This window comes from Larimichthys crocea, chromosome XX (assembly GCF_000972845.2).
Source record: "Larimichthys crocea isolate SSNF chromosome XX, L_crocea_2.0, whole genome shotgun sequence".
Lineage (NCBI taxonomy): Eukaryota > Metazoa > Chordata > Actinopteri > Sciaenidae > Larimichthys > Larimichthys crocea.
In genome coordinates, this window is record NC_040030.1 from 10,360,606 (window position 1) to 10,378,684 (window position 18,079).

Consider the following 18,079-nt stretch of genomic DNA (forward strand, 5'->3'; position numbering starts at 1 on the left):
TCTGGGGAAACAAACTGGTGTGAAAGCGCCTTAAAGGGCCTCTCTAAGTAAGATCAATTATACCCATGGCAAAAACCTTTTGACAAGGAGGCTGGATTATTTCTTCGCTTTGAATACGCTGGAGGAGATCTTTGGATTATGAAGAGTGATTTTAGTCAAGTGAAACAATAAAAGATTAAAAATGATTATTAATAGAAATAATTAATTTAGCAGATATCTCACAGATAGCCAATGACCTCCATAAACACAACAAGTCAATGCGACAGTAATAATACATTTAGGATTTTAATATACAGTTTTCAAGATAAAGTTCTTTGATAAACAAAGGGACAGTTTTTTGGCTATATAAAAAGCTATTTAGAAACCAGTGACTAGACTTAGAGACAACAGTGGTCGTGTGCTTACATTTTCAGGTATCAAATACAGACACAACTTGCTCAGAGTGAAGAGGATACTCACGAAACTCAGAATAAACGTCTCACTGACTGATTTTACAAGAATCACTTCATCAATAGTTTGAACCACGTTACTACACACTGAGCCATTTAGAATGAGCTATACTCCTGGAAATATGCAGAAAAAAGAGAATTCAGATTCAGGAGGTCAGTTTACGCTTATACGTCCCATCAAAAAAACAGGCAGGGAATCCGAACTCACTGAGCTGGGTTCATCCCAAGTTCTTGAAGTGATTTAATGGTAGAAAATGGGCTGGTGCAAGGGCATATAAACTCCCTGGACAGGTTTACACATCAGCCCACAATACCCTGATAGTGGTGGTAATAAAAAGAGTTGTCAAACAGGCTGCAGGGCATTGTGCTGCAGTGCTGCTGCGCTCCTGCCCATTTTCTCTATTAGTTTGCAGGCAGTGCCAACCAGAGGCTACATCCACCTGGATTTCTTGGAGCTCATAAACTGGAGTTCATTACAGCCAAAGGGATCCGTGGCAGGAAAAGAAATACTCTTTATCCACAGTTTTTTTACTATAGTGAATGAGTATTTTCTGTGTATGACTGGCCTTGGATGCTGTCAAACCTTTTTTTTGTTTTGTGATTTATGTTTTGCAATAATATTCTTCTTCCTGTTTGATGGAGCTGAGGACAAACTGACCTCCACGCTAAGAGAGACACCCAGAGATAGTGTGCTACTACCACAAGAGCACAAGAGACAGACAAGAGAGAAGGTGTTTGGCAGTGCAGAATCGTATGCAAAAGATTCATCGCAATATACAGTATACCAATGAACATCACACCTGGGTCATCACATCCACAGTTTACCACCAATCGTCTTAGAAATATTTGAAGAAATTGAGTTTAGCAAACAATATAAAGGCTTTTAAGAGTCGATTTGGTCATTCGCAGAAGCCCTCTACAAATCTTTGTCACATTAGTGTATGTACCAAATGTTTGGGCTGTTCAGTTTTTAGTACTTCAATTACCTGCTTTGCAACAAGTTGTAATCGTGGTTTAAACCTTGTTTTGACCCAGGTCTGATTGGTAGAATTAAGGAAAACAGATTTACAGTACAAGTACACGTGTAAATTTATACACTGAAAAACATTTCATTGGTTCTTCTTAAAAAATAAAGTAATTAAACTGCAAACGGTGTTAATGGTCAAGAAGCCACTGATAACTTAGTTACTGTTGCTTTCTATTCTGGGTATACCAAGATATCGACTTTGAATTTACCAGTAATCAGTAATTCAGTAATTCATTAATTTCCAATGGTTTTAGTCAGCTGGGAAGACTGACTTTCAATCTTTCTCTCTGTTAAAACAAGAATCCCGTAAAAGGGGTCTTATGTATGCATTTGTTGGCTACATAGTTTTAATGTGCTGAAGGACAGGCATTCTCACCAACTGAAGATCCATTTAGGGGACATGTATATAAAGAATGTTCTTGTACTGTGTTGGGTTAAAATGGAACCATTATTTTCTTGTAGACTAACATAATTATGTTTAGGTGTTACATATTTGTTTATACTTTTAAAACATCTGTTTTCACATTGAACATAAGACATTTTTTTGCATCTCAGGTAACAATAACTGGGGTTGCTGGAGTGTAAATCCTCAAAATCTAATATCCAAAGAGCAGAGCTGCTAACTTTGCCCTGCGAAGCACTTTTGACGTTGTCTCCTCGGTTTCTTTTTAGTGTCACTCTTGCTGGAGCCCATCTGTTATGACACCACTTTGGAATGAGAAATCCAAATCTTGACAGACCTTCCCAGTTTTGGTTGGTGAGCTATGATTGGACGATCACTTTTCACTGGAGTGGTTTCATTTACACACTTACTTGAAAACTGATACAGCTACTTTATACTTAGTATAAACTTTGCAATGATGGTACAAATATACAATTTCCCTTATGATTACAGTACAGCAATACATTTACAATGTAATTATGCAGTATTGGCACTGAGTAATAACTGTACTGTAAAACAAAGTGCCACCATACTTGTAGTTTAGGTGTCACTCTCAACAAAGGCAGTATTTATACTCAAAGATGAGATAAATTGTGTCTACAGCAGCTCAGTGAAACTCTGCATTGATTTTCGTCTCCTTTTACCTCACCGTTGTATTATATATTTTATTGTATTGTGTCTTGTATTATATTCCATAGTCACATATAACTGTAATCTGTCTTCTTGACCAAAAAACATAGAGAGCAGATCAATTACTTGCGATTCCAAGTCGAACCGATTGATTTGTTGTTTACAGCGCATCCATCATAAGAGCACCAAAGAAAGTGTACAGAATATATACAGCCCAAAGTGTAAGGCGTAACATGATACAACAGTGTAGTGCAGATATTTATTTTCAGTCCAGTCCACGCTGAGTTCATCCCTTTACATGATATTCCACGGTGTTATGTTCCATTACTTTCCGCTCTATTCGTATTCACTCCATTCAACTGAATCTGCAGTTGTTTAATTCGATCCCGCTCCGTTCAACGTTTATTAGATTTCAATTAGTCCATCGCAAACCTTTTTTAAATTCCACTCACGTCCATGTTTGTGTATCTCTGAGACCAGCCCAGTAATGTATGAGTCAACTGGATCATTTTCAATATACAGTGTAAATGGTGTGTACATTTGGATTCTCCTCTCTGTGTTTTGCTATCACTGCAGAGACGCCCTGCGCTAGTTTAATTAACATAAGCCTTGTTCCCATGTCTGCAGCATTATATGAACTGTACATTTACAGCTGATCCGTAAACTGAGTCCTGTATTTAAATAGGCAGTGTCAGCCTATACGTTTAGCTGGATGCTGAGTTATTATACAAGGTTGCACTCTATGATTAAGGAGTCCTCATAATTTTAACAGCAACACAGTTGGAAAGTGATTGGCATTATATCCCTTAAGATATACAGTACAGACTTCCTCATACATAAATATTATTTATGGTGGCCATTTATTACCACAAACTGTCTTTTGTGACATATTCTGTACAATCATTTCCCTATGTACATTGTACAGTATAAATATTACTACCTTTCCCTGTCGCTTATAGCACAAGGCCTGTGGGAAACAACAGTTTGTTTTTTTGTTTCTGCTCAGTTTTTCTGCTTCAGGACAAGGTAATTAAAAGAAATTAACCTGATTCAGCCCTCGTGTGAGGAACCAGACCTCCGACAGGTTAAGAGGCCAACTGTCCAAAGATATTTAGGCATACAAGGTCTACAGCAGGGAGGTTTGTAAGTTGTAAAGGTTTCAGGCAGGATTGCTAAAAATATGTACTGACCCTGTTTTCAGAGCACCCCAGGGCATGAGTGAAAAGAGGAACTTGCTTTCTGTTAGTTTTCCTGGAAAATGAGGGTTATAGAGTTAATGTAAATGCACATTATTATTGTAAGAAATGAAAGTTGAGGATGTAGGACACCGGCTGAATGTGATTATTCAGCGTCCCATTTTATTCATGCACCCATTTAAAAATGTAACTAGACTAGGTAAGGCAAATCTCTCCTAGCCGAGTCTGAGAAACACCAGCCAAAGGCAAATAGCAGGCTAGTGAAAGCATCATCCCTGATGAGGAATGTCATTTTAGCAGTTGGAGCCGGCAGGTGTGTAGTTACTCAGCTCCCTGCGGATGGTGCTGAACGGCGACAGCTCCAGCTCGGTGGTACACTCGTGTTCGTTATCGTCACTGGCAGTGGCCGAGGAGGGAGCATGGTTACAGCAGCAGCAGCAACAGCAGCAGTCCAGGAAGGCCCTGCCCAGCGGGCGACACAGGAGAAGCAGCAGCGCCGGCGTCACGGCGGCCCTACAGAAGAGCAGAAGCTGGGAGAGAAGATGGAGAACAGACATGGTGTGCTCAGGGACGCCAGCCGCCATGTAGGCAGATACGATGTTGCAGATGTTCTCAGGCACCACGCATGCACCGTAGACGATTGCCAGAGCCACGACGGTGCAATTCATCTGGCTCTCCAGCCGGATCTGCTTCTTGTTGCTGCGCACGCTGGATTGCTCCGCACGCCGGATCTTACGTGCCGTCACCAAAGAGCACCCAATGGTGAAGAGGGTGGGGAGGCAAAAATAGCAGCCGAAGCACCACCACAACCGAGCGCCCTCGTAGGTCAAGCCCAGCACGTAGAGCATGTCAGGGAGCGAGGTGGATATCCTGATGATGCAGCGCTCGACAGGAGGTTCATCTGGGATCCCTGTGTCCTCCGCCACCAGCTGTCTGATGAGGAGCTCTGGGAGGGCCAATAGGAGAGCACCGATCCAGATGACGGCTAGTTTAGCTGTAGTGGAGGTGCAGTTCTCGATCATCTCGTAGTACATCTGGACATTGGTGGCCGCACGGAAGCGGTCGATGCAGAGAGCGCACAGGGTGAAGGTGGTCACACCAAGGGAGGCCACCTGAGGAAACAAAGACAAGCTCTTACATTATCATCAGAATCAATGTCTTTCGTCATCGTGTACAACAAATTATCAGGAATCTTGCTGGCTGAGGAGTATCTTGCATGAATCATGGTGCCTAAAGAATGCTATTTAAATCTTGGAACTCTACAGAAAACCGTTGGGGAGAATAGAGCAACGCTAAGAACAGCTACATACTGTTCTCCCATCATTTCATCTAACAGACGGGCTGAGCTGAGTGCAATACTGATGTGGCAAGTTGTAGTCAAGCCTGTCAGTCTTTAATAAATAAAGGAATAACAAGGAGCTGACAAGATTATCTCCAGTGTAGAAAACGTCCGACATTATCTCGCAGAATCTTAAAGAAGGGGCTGTCGGCACAGTAAACAAATTGATTCCCTCGTCTCACACAGACAAAAAAAGGGGCCCCTCTATCAGTTGAAGAGTCAGCCACCAGCACATAAATAAACAGTAATAGTATTGGCCTTTAGGTGCACCTGCCACTGGTGTAACTGCACGCAATGGAGCAACAATGGAAGGCTGTAAGCTGCTATTACCACTGTGTAGCATCCCTGAGTGTGTGCTAGAATAAAAATTAGACAGACAGAAATAGTAAGACCGCACACACACACACATACACACACACACACACACACACACACACACAGAGTGACACGGTGGATTAAGCTGTCGTCACTGCATTCATTCATTGAAATGTATTTTTCACACCTCCTCTTCACTGACAGTCATACTAATTAACAAACGTGCACTGTTTCTCCTCTTAATGTTTCGCATTGCATTCGCATTGCTTCCACGTTCTCTATGTAAAAAAAAAAAATAAAAAAAAAAACATTTGCAAATTGTCAGAGCTCACAAATTTTCCTCAGCATGTAAAAGCATCTGTTGGATTAACAATCATTTTGGCAGAGTGTGCCCACCCTGCAAAACATTACTCTGCAGCTGGAGTGTGTGTAGGTGTGTGTGTGAGTGTGTGTGTGTGTGCAGTCCTTACATGAACCAGAACCTAACTATTATTCTGCTTCCAGCATCGTATCTGCCAGAACAGCCACTGATCCTCCTCCCCTTTCACCTTCGTTTACCTCTTTTCCCCTCTGAGTCTGACTCTCCTTTTTTTTGTGTCCTCAGCTTCTGTTCCCCATGATACATCCTTCCTTCCTTCCTTCCTTCCTTCCTTCCTTCCTTCCCTCCCTCCATCCCTCCCCTCATTTCAAATTTAATTACAACAGCCAGCTTCCCAGATGGCCCCTGTGAGCCACAGCTTTAGTGCTCTAAACACATACTTCCTGGACAAATATAGATGCACACACACACACACACACACACACACTGCAAGATGTTCTGTGTATCTAGGCCTGTCCCACACACACACATACACACACACACTGACCCTCTGACACACATGAATGTCCTAACCAGACTAATGAAGGGCGACCACACGAAACAGCAAGGGGTAAGTGGGGCAGACAAACCACCAACAGGATGCAGCAGTGTGAACAGTAACTATGATCAATGTGACTGCGTTTCGGACCAGGGCGGTTTATTACCTGCTGTCACGCCACGGTCTTGTCACTATACGGTGATTGTAATGAATTCTTTTGAAATTCAGCCAAAGCAGAGCAATGACTAGTCATTAGGTATTTAAGTGATGCGTTTCAGAGCATCTCGGGGTACATTTAAGCATGTTTACGTGAGTGGTTTATTCACACTGTGGACAGATTAATCCTTGAGGTGATTTAGGCAGGTGTCAGAATTTGAGTGCAGTTGGATGACGTTGTCATCTTACGAGTTAGTTACCCGTGCTAAGAAAAAAAAAATCTAATAAACACAGAAAGAAAGAGAGAGAGGGCAGCAGTCTTGCGCTAAGTTTATTTATATCATTGTCTACAGGTGTTGCTACAGTAACTGGTGCAAACAACAAAAAAGGTGAATTATAAAGAGCTTAGTAAAGTCAATCATGCTCTTACATTTGTTCAGATTGCACCAGTTACACTTACATTTTTTTAAAACTAAAAAAAAAACATTGATGGGGCATTAATGTATGTTAGCATCACAATAAACACTGACATGTAAACATAGTGTGTTGTATTATAATGTATTCACATTATATGTGTTATATATCCATGAATAGATCAGTCTAGAACTGTTACGGTACTAAATATGATTCTGACAGCTCCTCCTCATCTCCACTATGAAGAAAATACAAAGTAAATAAATAAAATATGAAAAAAAAATAGAACATTTCCCCTACAACAGGTTGCTGATAGACACACAGCAACTGTTCGCGTCATTGTCTGACTCACCTGTCAGCGTGGATAACATTCACTGAAATTGCTGTCTGCTATTTATTTCTCTCTCCCGCTCCATCGTTTACACACTAACCATGTTGTGTTCTTGACAATTGCTGGTTCAGGATCTATATCGCCAATATCATCAGTTAGAAATGTCTTACCTGGCCTCTGTAGATTGGCCTCCCTAGAAAATAAAGTTGCTTTTTTTCTTTTAAGAAGCATCACACCAAGCTCGACCCACTTCTTCCTCTGTAAACATGCACAGCAAGCACACCTGTATTCCCATATGTGGTAACACACACACACACACACACACACACACACACACGTACGTTGACAAATGCCCATCCAGCAAACATGGACAGGTGCATGATGCATATGATGAATATTTTATGGCTTGAACAACGGGGCTGGAACGGCTTTAAAGGCTGTCATGGAGGACCAGGAAACCCAGCTTTGATCAGCGATTGTTAGGGCGGAGAGCAAGGGCTGGATGAACAAGCATAGCTTTGTACTACAAGGGAGACGAGAGAGAGAGAGAGAGAGAGTCTAAGAGTCAAGCCTAGTGGGGTGATGAAGCTGTGTGTGTTTGTGGAAGGGGGTTATGTAAATGAGGGACTGAGAAACAGGGCCAGAAGAATGGAAAAGGGAACAACAGTGGGAGAAAGTGAAAGAAAAAGGGAGAGAGGGAACAGAAGACAATAGCAGGGGGACACGTCAGTGAGTTAGAGACGGTTCAAAGAGACAGGAAGAGGGAAATAACCCACGACGTCTTCAGAATGATTAATAATGTAAATGTGGCATTTTCTTCCAAAAGAGCAGCCTTGACCCTGTCATGTTCATTTCACCTGCTGGCAGGTTAACAGGGCTGCTCACCCCGTGCCTGGAAATGCTCGTAAAATATTATCATGTCAATCTTACTACTTAAAACAGTATTAACAGTACTTCATTTTAAACATTTTTGGGTAATATCTTTATTTGTTTTCTTGCTGAGAGATTGATTATTCTAATTCATATCATGTATTTTCTCTCCACATTGAACTTCAAAGGCTCAAATTTGAACAAAAAAAAAGAACATAAAGAGGCCTTTCATCTTCAACATGCTTTTCAGGTTCTGGCCGTCTATCCGCTCAGCAGGTGAGAAAGACATTTTCCCCTGGTGCTGTTTTTAATAACGGCCCATTAACTTCCTGATTAAAGGTCTTGTGAGCTGGTGGCACAAAGGTCTTGTGTTATTAATTGGGTCTTAACAAGGACTGGTGGAGCCTGTGCAGCCATACTGCGACTACAGCCACTGTCAGGGGTAATGGGTGTTATCAGGTGATGAATGGGCTATTGTGGAGACACAACAACAACAACAACACACACACACATATACAGTCTTATAGTAATGAGACAGGGAGACAAAGGGTTGTTCTAGCTGCAGTCCTCTTTCTAGGTTGTGAGTGTGTGACCCAGTCCAGGCTGCAGCAGACCATAACTCTAACCAGAGAGACCCTTCCTGTGACAGCTACCATCCGTCTCACAGCTGGGACTGCGTGTCTGGCAGAGACAGAAAACTGATGCATGTGAGCATGAACGCGGCAGATTTGTGTGTATGTGTTTGTGCGCGTTTGTATGCGAGCGTCAAGTGTGGATGGTGCATACGTGAGTGTGTGGGATCCTGGTAGACACATGACTGAATCCATCCTTGTGGGCTGATAAAGATTCTTCTCTGATGATGTTAGAGCACAGGGCCTTGGGCCATAGCTTTATATCTTTGTTGTCTTGTATTGTATTGTATTCTGTTCTGTTGCTCAGCTGTCATGGAGATATCAGTATCCAGTAACATAAGCAGGGAATTTCAGTCTCATGATGACCACGAGATGTGGTTAAAAGCTTCAAAAACACTAAGTAAGTGGACCTTGTGTTGGGAATTGTTTTGCAGAGCTACTGTTCCCAAGGTCAAAAACGAGCCTTCATCCTCACCACAAGGTCCATTTAATAGCTGTTTGGGTGCTTTCAATTATATCACATGATCTTCCTCAGCAAATGGAGTTCAATCTTTTTCTGACCACTTTTAACATTTAATAGTTTGCCATTTTGGGGAATACACATATTCATTTACAGTTATGGGAATAACGGCGTTGAAATAAACGCCGTTACTAACGGCGTTAGTTTTTTCAGTAACGGGTAATCTAACGAGTTACTTTATCTATCGTTGTAACGCCGTTACCGGTACCAACACGCCGTTACTGCGCGTTACTGAACCAACCTACTCGTTTTGAAACTGGCACCTCACTCAACTCGCATACAGGCATGCTTTTTTTTCTCCCTTTGGTAAGGGCAGGATACGTAATGACGATTGGCTAAAGCAGAGATTTCATGTTGAGCCAACCAGAGACACCCGGTGGGCGGGTATACACACAAACCAACACACAGTCGTAGCGCGCGCACACACACACACACAGCATGTCAGATGAGATGGTGAGTCCCGAGGCTGAGTCTAAGACAGCGTTTTCACGGTGGAAGTATAAGTGTAAAACATGTCATATTGTTTAACTGCTTACATTTGTAAGTAAAGAAAATGCTTGAAGTTCAGTTGTAATTGCGTTGAGGTGCAATAAATTAAAACCTCTGGGTATCTGTTGTTTGCTTTACTCCAAATTACTCCAAATTATTTGGCATTTTTTAACTTAAAAAAGTAACGCATTAGTTACTTTCCTGGGTAACTAGTTACTTTTATAGTGTAGTAACTCAGTTACTAACTCAGTTACTTTTTTGGGTAAGTAACTGGTAACTGTAACTAATTACTTTTTCAAAGTAATGTGCCCAACACTGTTCATTTACTTGAATTAGAAGACTGATAACAGGGAGGGAAACCTAGCCTGGCTCTGTCCAAAGGCTGCAAAATCAGCACCTCTAAAGCTCAACAACACTTTGTATCTGTTCTATATGGAAAAAAAAAGTGTATAAACAAGTTGTTGAGTTTTAGGGGAGTTATGTGGCGGAGTATTCTTTGTCAGGTGAAGAAACTTCCCAGGGTCTTTGTGAGGTTGTTGGGCAACCAGCTGAGAAAGATTGATGCGATCGAAAGCTCCACGATAGACCTAGTGCTAAGAATGTCTACTGAATGAACTTTCAGTCTCTTCTATTCTTGTAGGAACAAAAGGAACAGTCTCCGCCAGCCATGAACAGAGATCTATAGAATTCATGAATAAGTAGGGCGAACACTCCAATTGGTAGCGACAATCCATTATAGTATTTTATTCTATTCTATTCTGTCGCGTTCTGTCTTTTACAATGTTACAGGAAGTGTCAACACATTTCTCTTCTATTAAATTATATCCTGACCTGTGGCAGATTTCCCCTGGACATTAAAAAAAAAATTGCTCTCAGTCTGCAGTAACTGCTGAAAAAGTCCAGTTCCAGTTCATTGATCCCTGTCTAAGAGCGTTATAACGGAGGCGATTCAAGATGTAATATTCTGTTCTGGTCCGCTCTGTGAAGGCTGGCTGCAGGCCGGCCTGTTACATGTTGATCTGAAACTGATATGCAGCTCATTTTACCAACATACTTAATTCATAATGTTATCCATCCAATGAATATTTCATATTTACATGGCTAATTATCAATTTGGTTAATCACATCCAACAGCAAGCCTAATCTTCACGCTGTTGTGTGGTCTTGTCTCATCATACAAAACACAATATCTACTCATCCACGGACAAAGAGCTGACTGAATGAACTCACCATCATGCATTATGTAGAGCCACTAATTATATACCCTGAATAATTTACATGTATTCCAATTAACCATCATTCGCGTGCCTAATAGACGAGCTGAGAAATAGAGATGGCACGAGATCGAGTGCGTTTGTGCACTAATTTGTGTTTGTGTTGCTAGAGTCTGTACTGTAACTGTATGTGTTAATTCAGCGTACAACACACAAATGTGTGTGTGTGTGTGTGTGTGACCAAATGCTTTCATACTTTATGTAAGGGTGTGTGTGTGTGTGTGTGTGAGAGAGAGAGAGAGAGAGTGTGTCTTCCCCCTGAGGCTCGTTTCTAATCACAGATAGCTGATGCAGAGAGAGATGGGTAGAGGGAGGGAGAACAGCCGTGGGCAGTGATCAGTGGAGTGAAGGCCATCCCACCCATCTGGAGGATCAACACACCCTACTGACTTTGTGCATGTGTGTGTGTGTGTGTGTGTGTGTGTGCATGTGTGTGTACAGGCTAGATAGTTAGACAATCAGACAGATAAACGTGTGGATGGATGGGAGCCATTGACTTTCTTTCTATAAGTAGGTGGTAAAAATCTCCAATGGCCACATATTCTCGGCCATGCAGAGAAACCGAATTTGTAATTCTGATTTCGGGACTTCAAAGTGTGCGTGTGCACATGCGAGCTGGAACGGTGAATGCGAAAGTGTCAAGCTGATGTATGTCCTGCCATTACTGCCAATTTCAGCACAATACATGGGTCTACCTCTGGCCCTCTCTGCCTCTTTCTCAATCTATTGCTCTTTCCACAGCCTCTCTCTTGCTCTGCTTCAATAGCCTGTTTCTCTCATTCTCTCTCTCTCTCTCTCTGCATGCTGAAGCCCACTGTACCATAGCTAAGACAGCCTACAGTTTCTGACTACAGGGTATTGTGCAGCACAGTAGAAGCCAGATGTATAAATGGGGCACACAAACTAAAGGATTCACCACACAGTTGAGTGCAATAGGGTCAAATATTACAAAGGAGAACAATGCAAAAGAGAGGAAATGAGGAGCCTCAATACATCCTTTTAGCCTATTGAGTCCTTAAAGTCCACGTAAAGTAAGAATAAAAATGTGTTCTGGGTTTGTCAGACCAAAGAAGAAAGTGTTAATCACCCAGCCAAATTCGAATGATTAAAAATATCGACAAGTTTATGAAATTAGGTGTCAAAATCTGATAAAAATGAGCAGTAGTATGTGGGGTATGCGCAGGGTGGCCTCAGCGTGTCATCGAGCCACCCTTTAGGACCGCCCACAAAATCCTGGACTGAACACTGGTGAAAAACTGTATTAACCTCTAACTCCACATTTCAGTTATATATATATTTTCACATGTTTTCAGCAACTATTTCCCAACATATTTAATGTACTTTGAAAGAAATCTCAGAATTGCCAGTACACGGACAGCGACACTTGTCCCTTAAATGTGTGAAAACATATTCAGGGTCAGATATTATCACCAAAGCTGCACAATATTTTGAAATTAGAAAACAACACAGCACGTGCACGTGTGCTATGAATCAATACAAGCCATTATGGCTCAGTGTATGGGAACAGTGATACAGCAGGATTGTTAGTGGAATTGCCAATGAACCACAGAGGACAAAATGAGCCTTTAGAGAGTTGCTGGATTTATGTCCCATGATGGAGATTGGCAATTAGCTGTAAATCAGGTTTAAAAAGAAGGTGTGAACACAGCCATATCTGTCGACCAGTGGGAGTGGTCATTAGGCTGTTGCAGATGCGAGACTGTGAGGCACGATAAGCAGATGAAAAGGGCAAAATGACAATTTCATCAAGATTTAAATATTCATATTGCATTACATATAGATGCTTTTAGACTACATCTACACATACTATACATATTTTATACATAGATGTTCCAGTTGTCTACTTGTATCATCACAATAGCCTTAAAATAAACAGCAGTTTTTATGCTGCTAAACAATCATCTTCACCAATAGGCATCTTAGTGGATGCCTATTGGCGAAGATTATTGTTCAATCGATGTTGCATTAAAAATATCCACAATTTTTATTACTATTAGAATTTACCAATTTGCCCCTTCAGATGGTGATTCGTTAGCATCTCTTTATTTAGGGGTAATGAGACAAAACATTTTTTAAATCACTGCGTTTCAGCAGCATAATTCTGCATGAACCTTGACAAATGACTAATTTCCCCCACTGGCTTATAAAATGCTCACTGCACTGCTTATTTGTTGTTTTACCCCACTTTCAAGTCTTATCCTAATCATCCACCAGGTGCAAAAACCCAATTATTGCCCATTAGTTTTGCCTGAATTTGCAGCTCTGTGCATCACTACCTAGAGGGGTCGTCTGCAATGACAACAGCACAAAACAGGAGCGTGTCTGAAATAATGCAGGCTTTTTCTTGTGTAGCCCACATCTTTATTTTATGCAGCGTTCTCACAATTTTCCCGCCGTGTTTTGGCCTATCTCACACAGAAAATTGTTTTCTCTTAGAGGTTTGGAAAATTCCATCCTCGACTAAACACTAAATAAAACAAGGTTTAGTGAAGGCGGCATCATGGGAGGCTCCTCGCTCAGGGGACTGTGATGCATTATCTATACCACCGTGATTATGCATGCATGCACATGTGAAGTTGGGTTTCATGTTTGCGTGAATGCGCCCCCCTGTGTGAGTGTGTTATATATGTAGATTAAAACATGTGTGACTGAGTATGTGCGTCTTATATTTCAGGCCTAATGTTGATATCCTCTGTGACTGAATTTGGGTTAAGTGAAGAATGAAGTCACTCCATAAGGGCGAATGTGTGTTTGTTTCACCGAGTGTTCTACAGGGAGAGAGTGAGCCCCAGGCTGCATTACTCACGGCCTGTTTTGACACACACGCACACACACACACACATGCATTGAAGGCCCCAGTGCACATGTCCAGATAGATATGCACCATAAAACATGTATCCACATGCAGCAATAAATGCACAGAGAAAAGTGAATATCGCCCTTCCATAAACACATTCTCTGCATTAAGGATAGCCATTTGGTCCGCCTGCTGTATGAGTGTTGTTGAAGTTATTAAATAATATCCTGGGTGGCTCATATGCAATAACACAGGGTGGGGCTCTGTCTCCCTCTGATACGACAGTAATTAATACTGTATGCACTCACAGGGTGTGTGCAAATGAAATGAGATATTTATGTTACAGTGCGTGGTCGGTGAGGAAAGAGGCTGGCAAGCCAGATTGCAGAAAACAGATGATGTCGCTGACCTCTACTTGCTAGTCATTTGAAATCACGGATGTGTGTCACTGGCCCTTTTGGCTCCAAAAAAATTGGAGTGCCCCAATTTTAGGATGATTATGGTAAGATTTGTAGCTTGTGACTCAGGAACCATATTTATTCAGTTGTGATCTCCTTGCAGAGTTATAAGTGGTGTCATTCTTTAACTTTATGGCTCTACAGCACACCTGCATTTCAAAATACAAGACTGTGAATACATTGCATGATACAGCTGTAGAAGCTGATCTGTCATTAGATGATGAAAAATGTCTTTTCAGATTCATCTGTCACAGAGGCAATGTGTGGATAATAACATACTGTTCACCTGCTCATATTATCACATCATTATGTGACAGCCCTCCCTGTCTGCAGGCTCTGGAGGGCTGAGAGTCTGATTCTGGTCACCTGTTCTAGTGAAGCAAGTCTGACTCTCTTCCTCTCTCCTCACATCTTTATTTCAGGGTTTAACTACATTTGCTTTCATCTTTTTTTGCTGCATCTGCTTCTCAGGCGCCTCCCATACGTTCATCAGTTTTGTTAGAGAAACGTTTAAAACCATTTGTGCTCTTTGTCCTATCTTAAAGCCAGCTGGTGACAATGGCCATCCAAAACAAGTTTTAAGACCCCCGAGCGGGAAACCTGTTTCATACAAAAGACATCCACCTTGCTGGTGGATCTGACACTGGTGTAATTGCAGTGAGCACACAAAAGAAAGGTATCAACACGCTGTAAACAACCTGTCCAGCATCCATTGACTACACATGAACAGAAAAACAAGGAGAGACTTGAGTGTGTGGTCAGGAATATAGATTACCTGTAACGTGTATTTATCAACATTATGTACCGTGACAGCGACAGAGGAAAGAGAGTTATTATAAGCCAGGGTGCATGGGAGATAGTGAGCTATTATCTTACACGCTCTTGTGTATTTTTATACATGCCTTGAGGACTAGGTGAGGCTCTCTCTCTCTCTCCAGTAGCAGGTGTGCAAGTGACAAACAGAGCCTCCTTGTTATGTGCCGAGGTGACATCCTATAGCCCTGTAGTCAGGGCTTCGAAAACTGAAACTCAACTCTAAGTCCATTTACTCAGGCAGGGAGAGTGTTCAAACTTCATTTTCACACCCCGAAGCGCAACAGATTATGTCTATTGTCACCACAGAGGTGTCATCACATTCAGACAAGGTTGGATGATATGTAAATGACTCTGGATGAGCCTCATTTACCATCTGTCATCCGTGCAAAAGGCGCAACGCAGCTTGTAGGCATTGCTTCATGACTCCAGGACAATACGAAGTAATTGCCCCTGACACAATCAGAGCAGACTAAAAAAAATACAAGAAAGAATGCAATAAATTTACCTCCACATAGGGCACCACTTTGCAGGTGAATTCGCCCAGCAGCCAGGACTTTGTCAGTTCATGAAACACCACCATGGGCAGGCAGAAGAAGATGAGCACAAAATCCCAGACAGCCAAATTGGCCAGCAGTGAGTTGGAGATGCTCTTCATGTAGTAGTTCTGGCACACGATGCACAGGATGGCAATGTTTCCCGCTATCCCCACCAGGAAAATAACCCCGGAGACGCAGGTGATCGCGTAGGCGCCATAGGTCTCGCTTGTCACCGGATAAAAGGGGTTCTTGATCTCGTCCCCGAAATCATGCGAGCTGGGAGGTGTGATCGGAGTGGCGTCCCAGGGGTTCTCCTCTCTGAAAGTGAAGAACTCGGTCCTCCTGGTGAAGAGGTCAAAGGGTAGGTCGGTGGAGGTGAGGGCCACCGGCTTGGGGATGGGTTCCCACGGCGACGCGTGAGTCTGAGCCAAAACCACAGAGCTTTTGTTCAGCCGGTTTCTCCCCCTCTTCGACGCTTTCTTCTGCTCGTCTTTTGTGCCTCTCTTGTGCCTGTCGCCCTCCTCGGGTCCCCCTCCTCCGTCTCCCCGTCCCATTGAAGAGGGCTTAGCCGCATTGTAGTGTCCACCTGCTGGCGTCCCCGTACTACTAAAACCGCCATTCAACTTTATCCTCTTATTGTGGTGGCGCGTCGGGCCCCAATGTGAGACAGCGTTGGGATCCACCATGGGTGTCACAGTCCTACTGAAGTCTCGTTTGTTGTGACCGATTCGCCACGTTTCTTCTGCAATTACCCTTTTCCATGGGTGAGTGGAGTTAAGGGTCCCTCTGATAATTGCCCGCTGCGCCTGAAGCTCCGCCGAAGACGCACCTGTGGCGTACCCCGGCGAGAGCGCACGGTCCCGGGCTTTGTTTTGATGACTCTCCCGGAGTGACCCATGGAAAGTCCGGGCACTGTCCTCATGAGTTCGTACATCTCCATCATTTCTTACAGATACTAACACATGCGCATTGGCTAACAACACGAATAACGCCCTAGGCGGCAGAATCTGCATGGTCCAGGAATTATTGGGCGCAGTTTTTAATCCTCACAAGTGCATCCTCTTACCTCTGTGGCAGCGCGGGGACACTCCTCCAGTGTTCAGTCAACACCCATGTTGGAGACAGCACAGGGAGGTTAGGGGGGGGGGGCTCACGGTCTTAAGTAGACAGCCATACATTCATGATGCAAAGCTCTGCAAACTTGTAAGTTATATCCCAAATTTCTTGTCGTGCACTATGCAGCAATCTCCAAATCACCGCCTCCTCCTCCACCTCCTCCTCCTCCACCACCTCCTCCTGTGCGAGTCACTCCCGTTTCCAAAGTCTTGGCATTACCGAGCAGGACAGCGAATCAGAGTCCGGATCCAGAGAGAAAGAAGCAAAGAGAAGGAGAGAGGGAAATGCTGCATATCCATGAACACAATCCGCACAGCATCCAAGTTCCAGCTGTGCGCAACAGCATCAAAAAAAAAAAAAAAAAAAAAGAGCGATTCTCTCTGTGTATGTCAGTGCGTTAGTTTAGTGGGTTGGGTCGGGGCTGGCAGCAGCAGTAGCAGCAGCAGCGTCAATGCGGTGCAGTCCGGGTAGAGCCCACTAGGAGTAGAGAGAGAGGGAGATAGAGAGAGAGAGGAGGAGTGGAAATCGCTCTGTTTCTCGTCCCCTTCCTCCTCCTGCGTCCACTGTCTTACCACCTCCTCAGCTTTCTCCTGTGTGCTGGAAGAAAATGGACTCCCCTGGCGGCTAACCCCGATCTGTCACTCCCCATCCATCACGGAGCATCCAGCAGCTCCGGAGCAGACTACGGCTACAGTCTCTCTCCCTCCCACCACCTCAACACCTCCCGCCCCGGGGAGAAAAAGCAGCCACGCCCGACAGACGCGCTAATAAATAATATTATTACCCAGCTTTTAATCTTTACGCACAGCGCTGCGATATCGACGCGCTTGAACAACATTTAATCAGATGACTTTTAATCTAGTTTAAAAGCTAACAGGACAGTGAGGAGGGGTGGTTGCGCTTCACTTCAAATGGAAAGCAAAGAAAAGATAATTATCCTAATGTGATCTTGTGCGTATAGGCATTATTCAGAAGATGCCTAGATTTATTATTCATGGTACCACTACAAAATCTGAAGACAACTCACCAACCAACAGATATATTTATAATCTCTGTCTTTTAGTGTCTCTGTCCAGCTATGGATCCCCTGAATCATTCATGTACAGCCTCCAACATCCTCGGGGGTGCCCAGCAAGAAGCAGCACCATTTCTGCATTCCTGGATTGATCTAGCCTAAACTATAGGGGGCATGGACAATGACTGCAGCTTGAATCTAAAGTTGCATGCATAAATAACTGCAGCATATCTCTATCAATGAAGTTTGCTCTTTCACGATGAGTCTAAACAATCTATAACCTAAACAGGCTTTATTAAGAGGCTATGTGGAGCACACTCCAATGGTTTTTGGAGTGCAACGAGAGGAAACAGGGTTGAAGTATCATTAAGTGTGTTGT

The 18,079-nt window shown here is 43.0% G+C and overlaps 1 protein-coding gene across 1 annotated transcript; it reads right to left on the bottom strand.

Annotated features, from left to right (window-relative positions):
- Window positions 1-269: 269 nt before the first annotated feature.
- Window positions 270-17,383, bottom strand: gpr37b (G protein-coupled receptor 37b). Its single transcript, XM_027272481.1, has 2 exons — window positions 15,539-17,383; window positions 270-4,856 (listed from the first exon to the last, which is right to left on the bottom strand). Exons 1-2 carry the CDS (start codon window positions 16,580-16,582, stop codon window positions 4,038-4,040), a joined length of 1,863 nt encoding a protein of 620 aa, XP_027128282.1. The 5' UTR covers window positions 16,583-17,383; the 3' UTR covers window positions 270-4,037.
- Window positions 17,384-18,079: the final 696 nt, after the last annotated feature.

Coding starts and splice junctions, on each gene's coding strand:
- gpr37b (XM_027272481.1), bottom strand. CDS start 16,582: ATGCAGATTCTGCCGCCTAGGGCGTTATTCGTGTTGTTAGCCAATGCG. Junction 4,857..15,538: donor AAGTGGTGCCCTATGTGGAG/GTAAATTTATTG, acceptor TTGTTTCCTCAG/GTGGCCTCCCTTGGTGTGAC.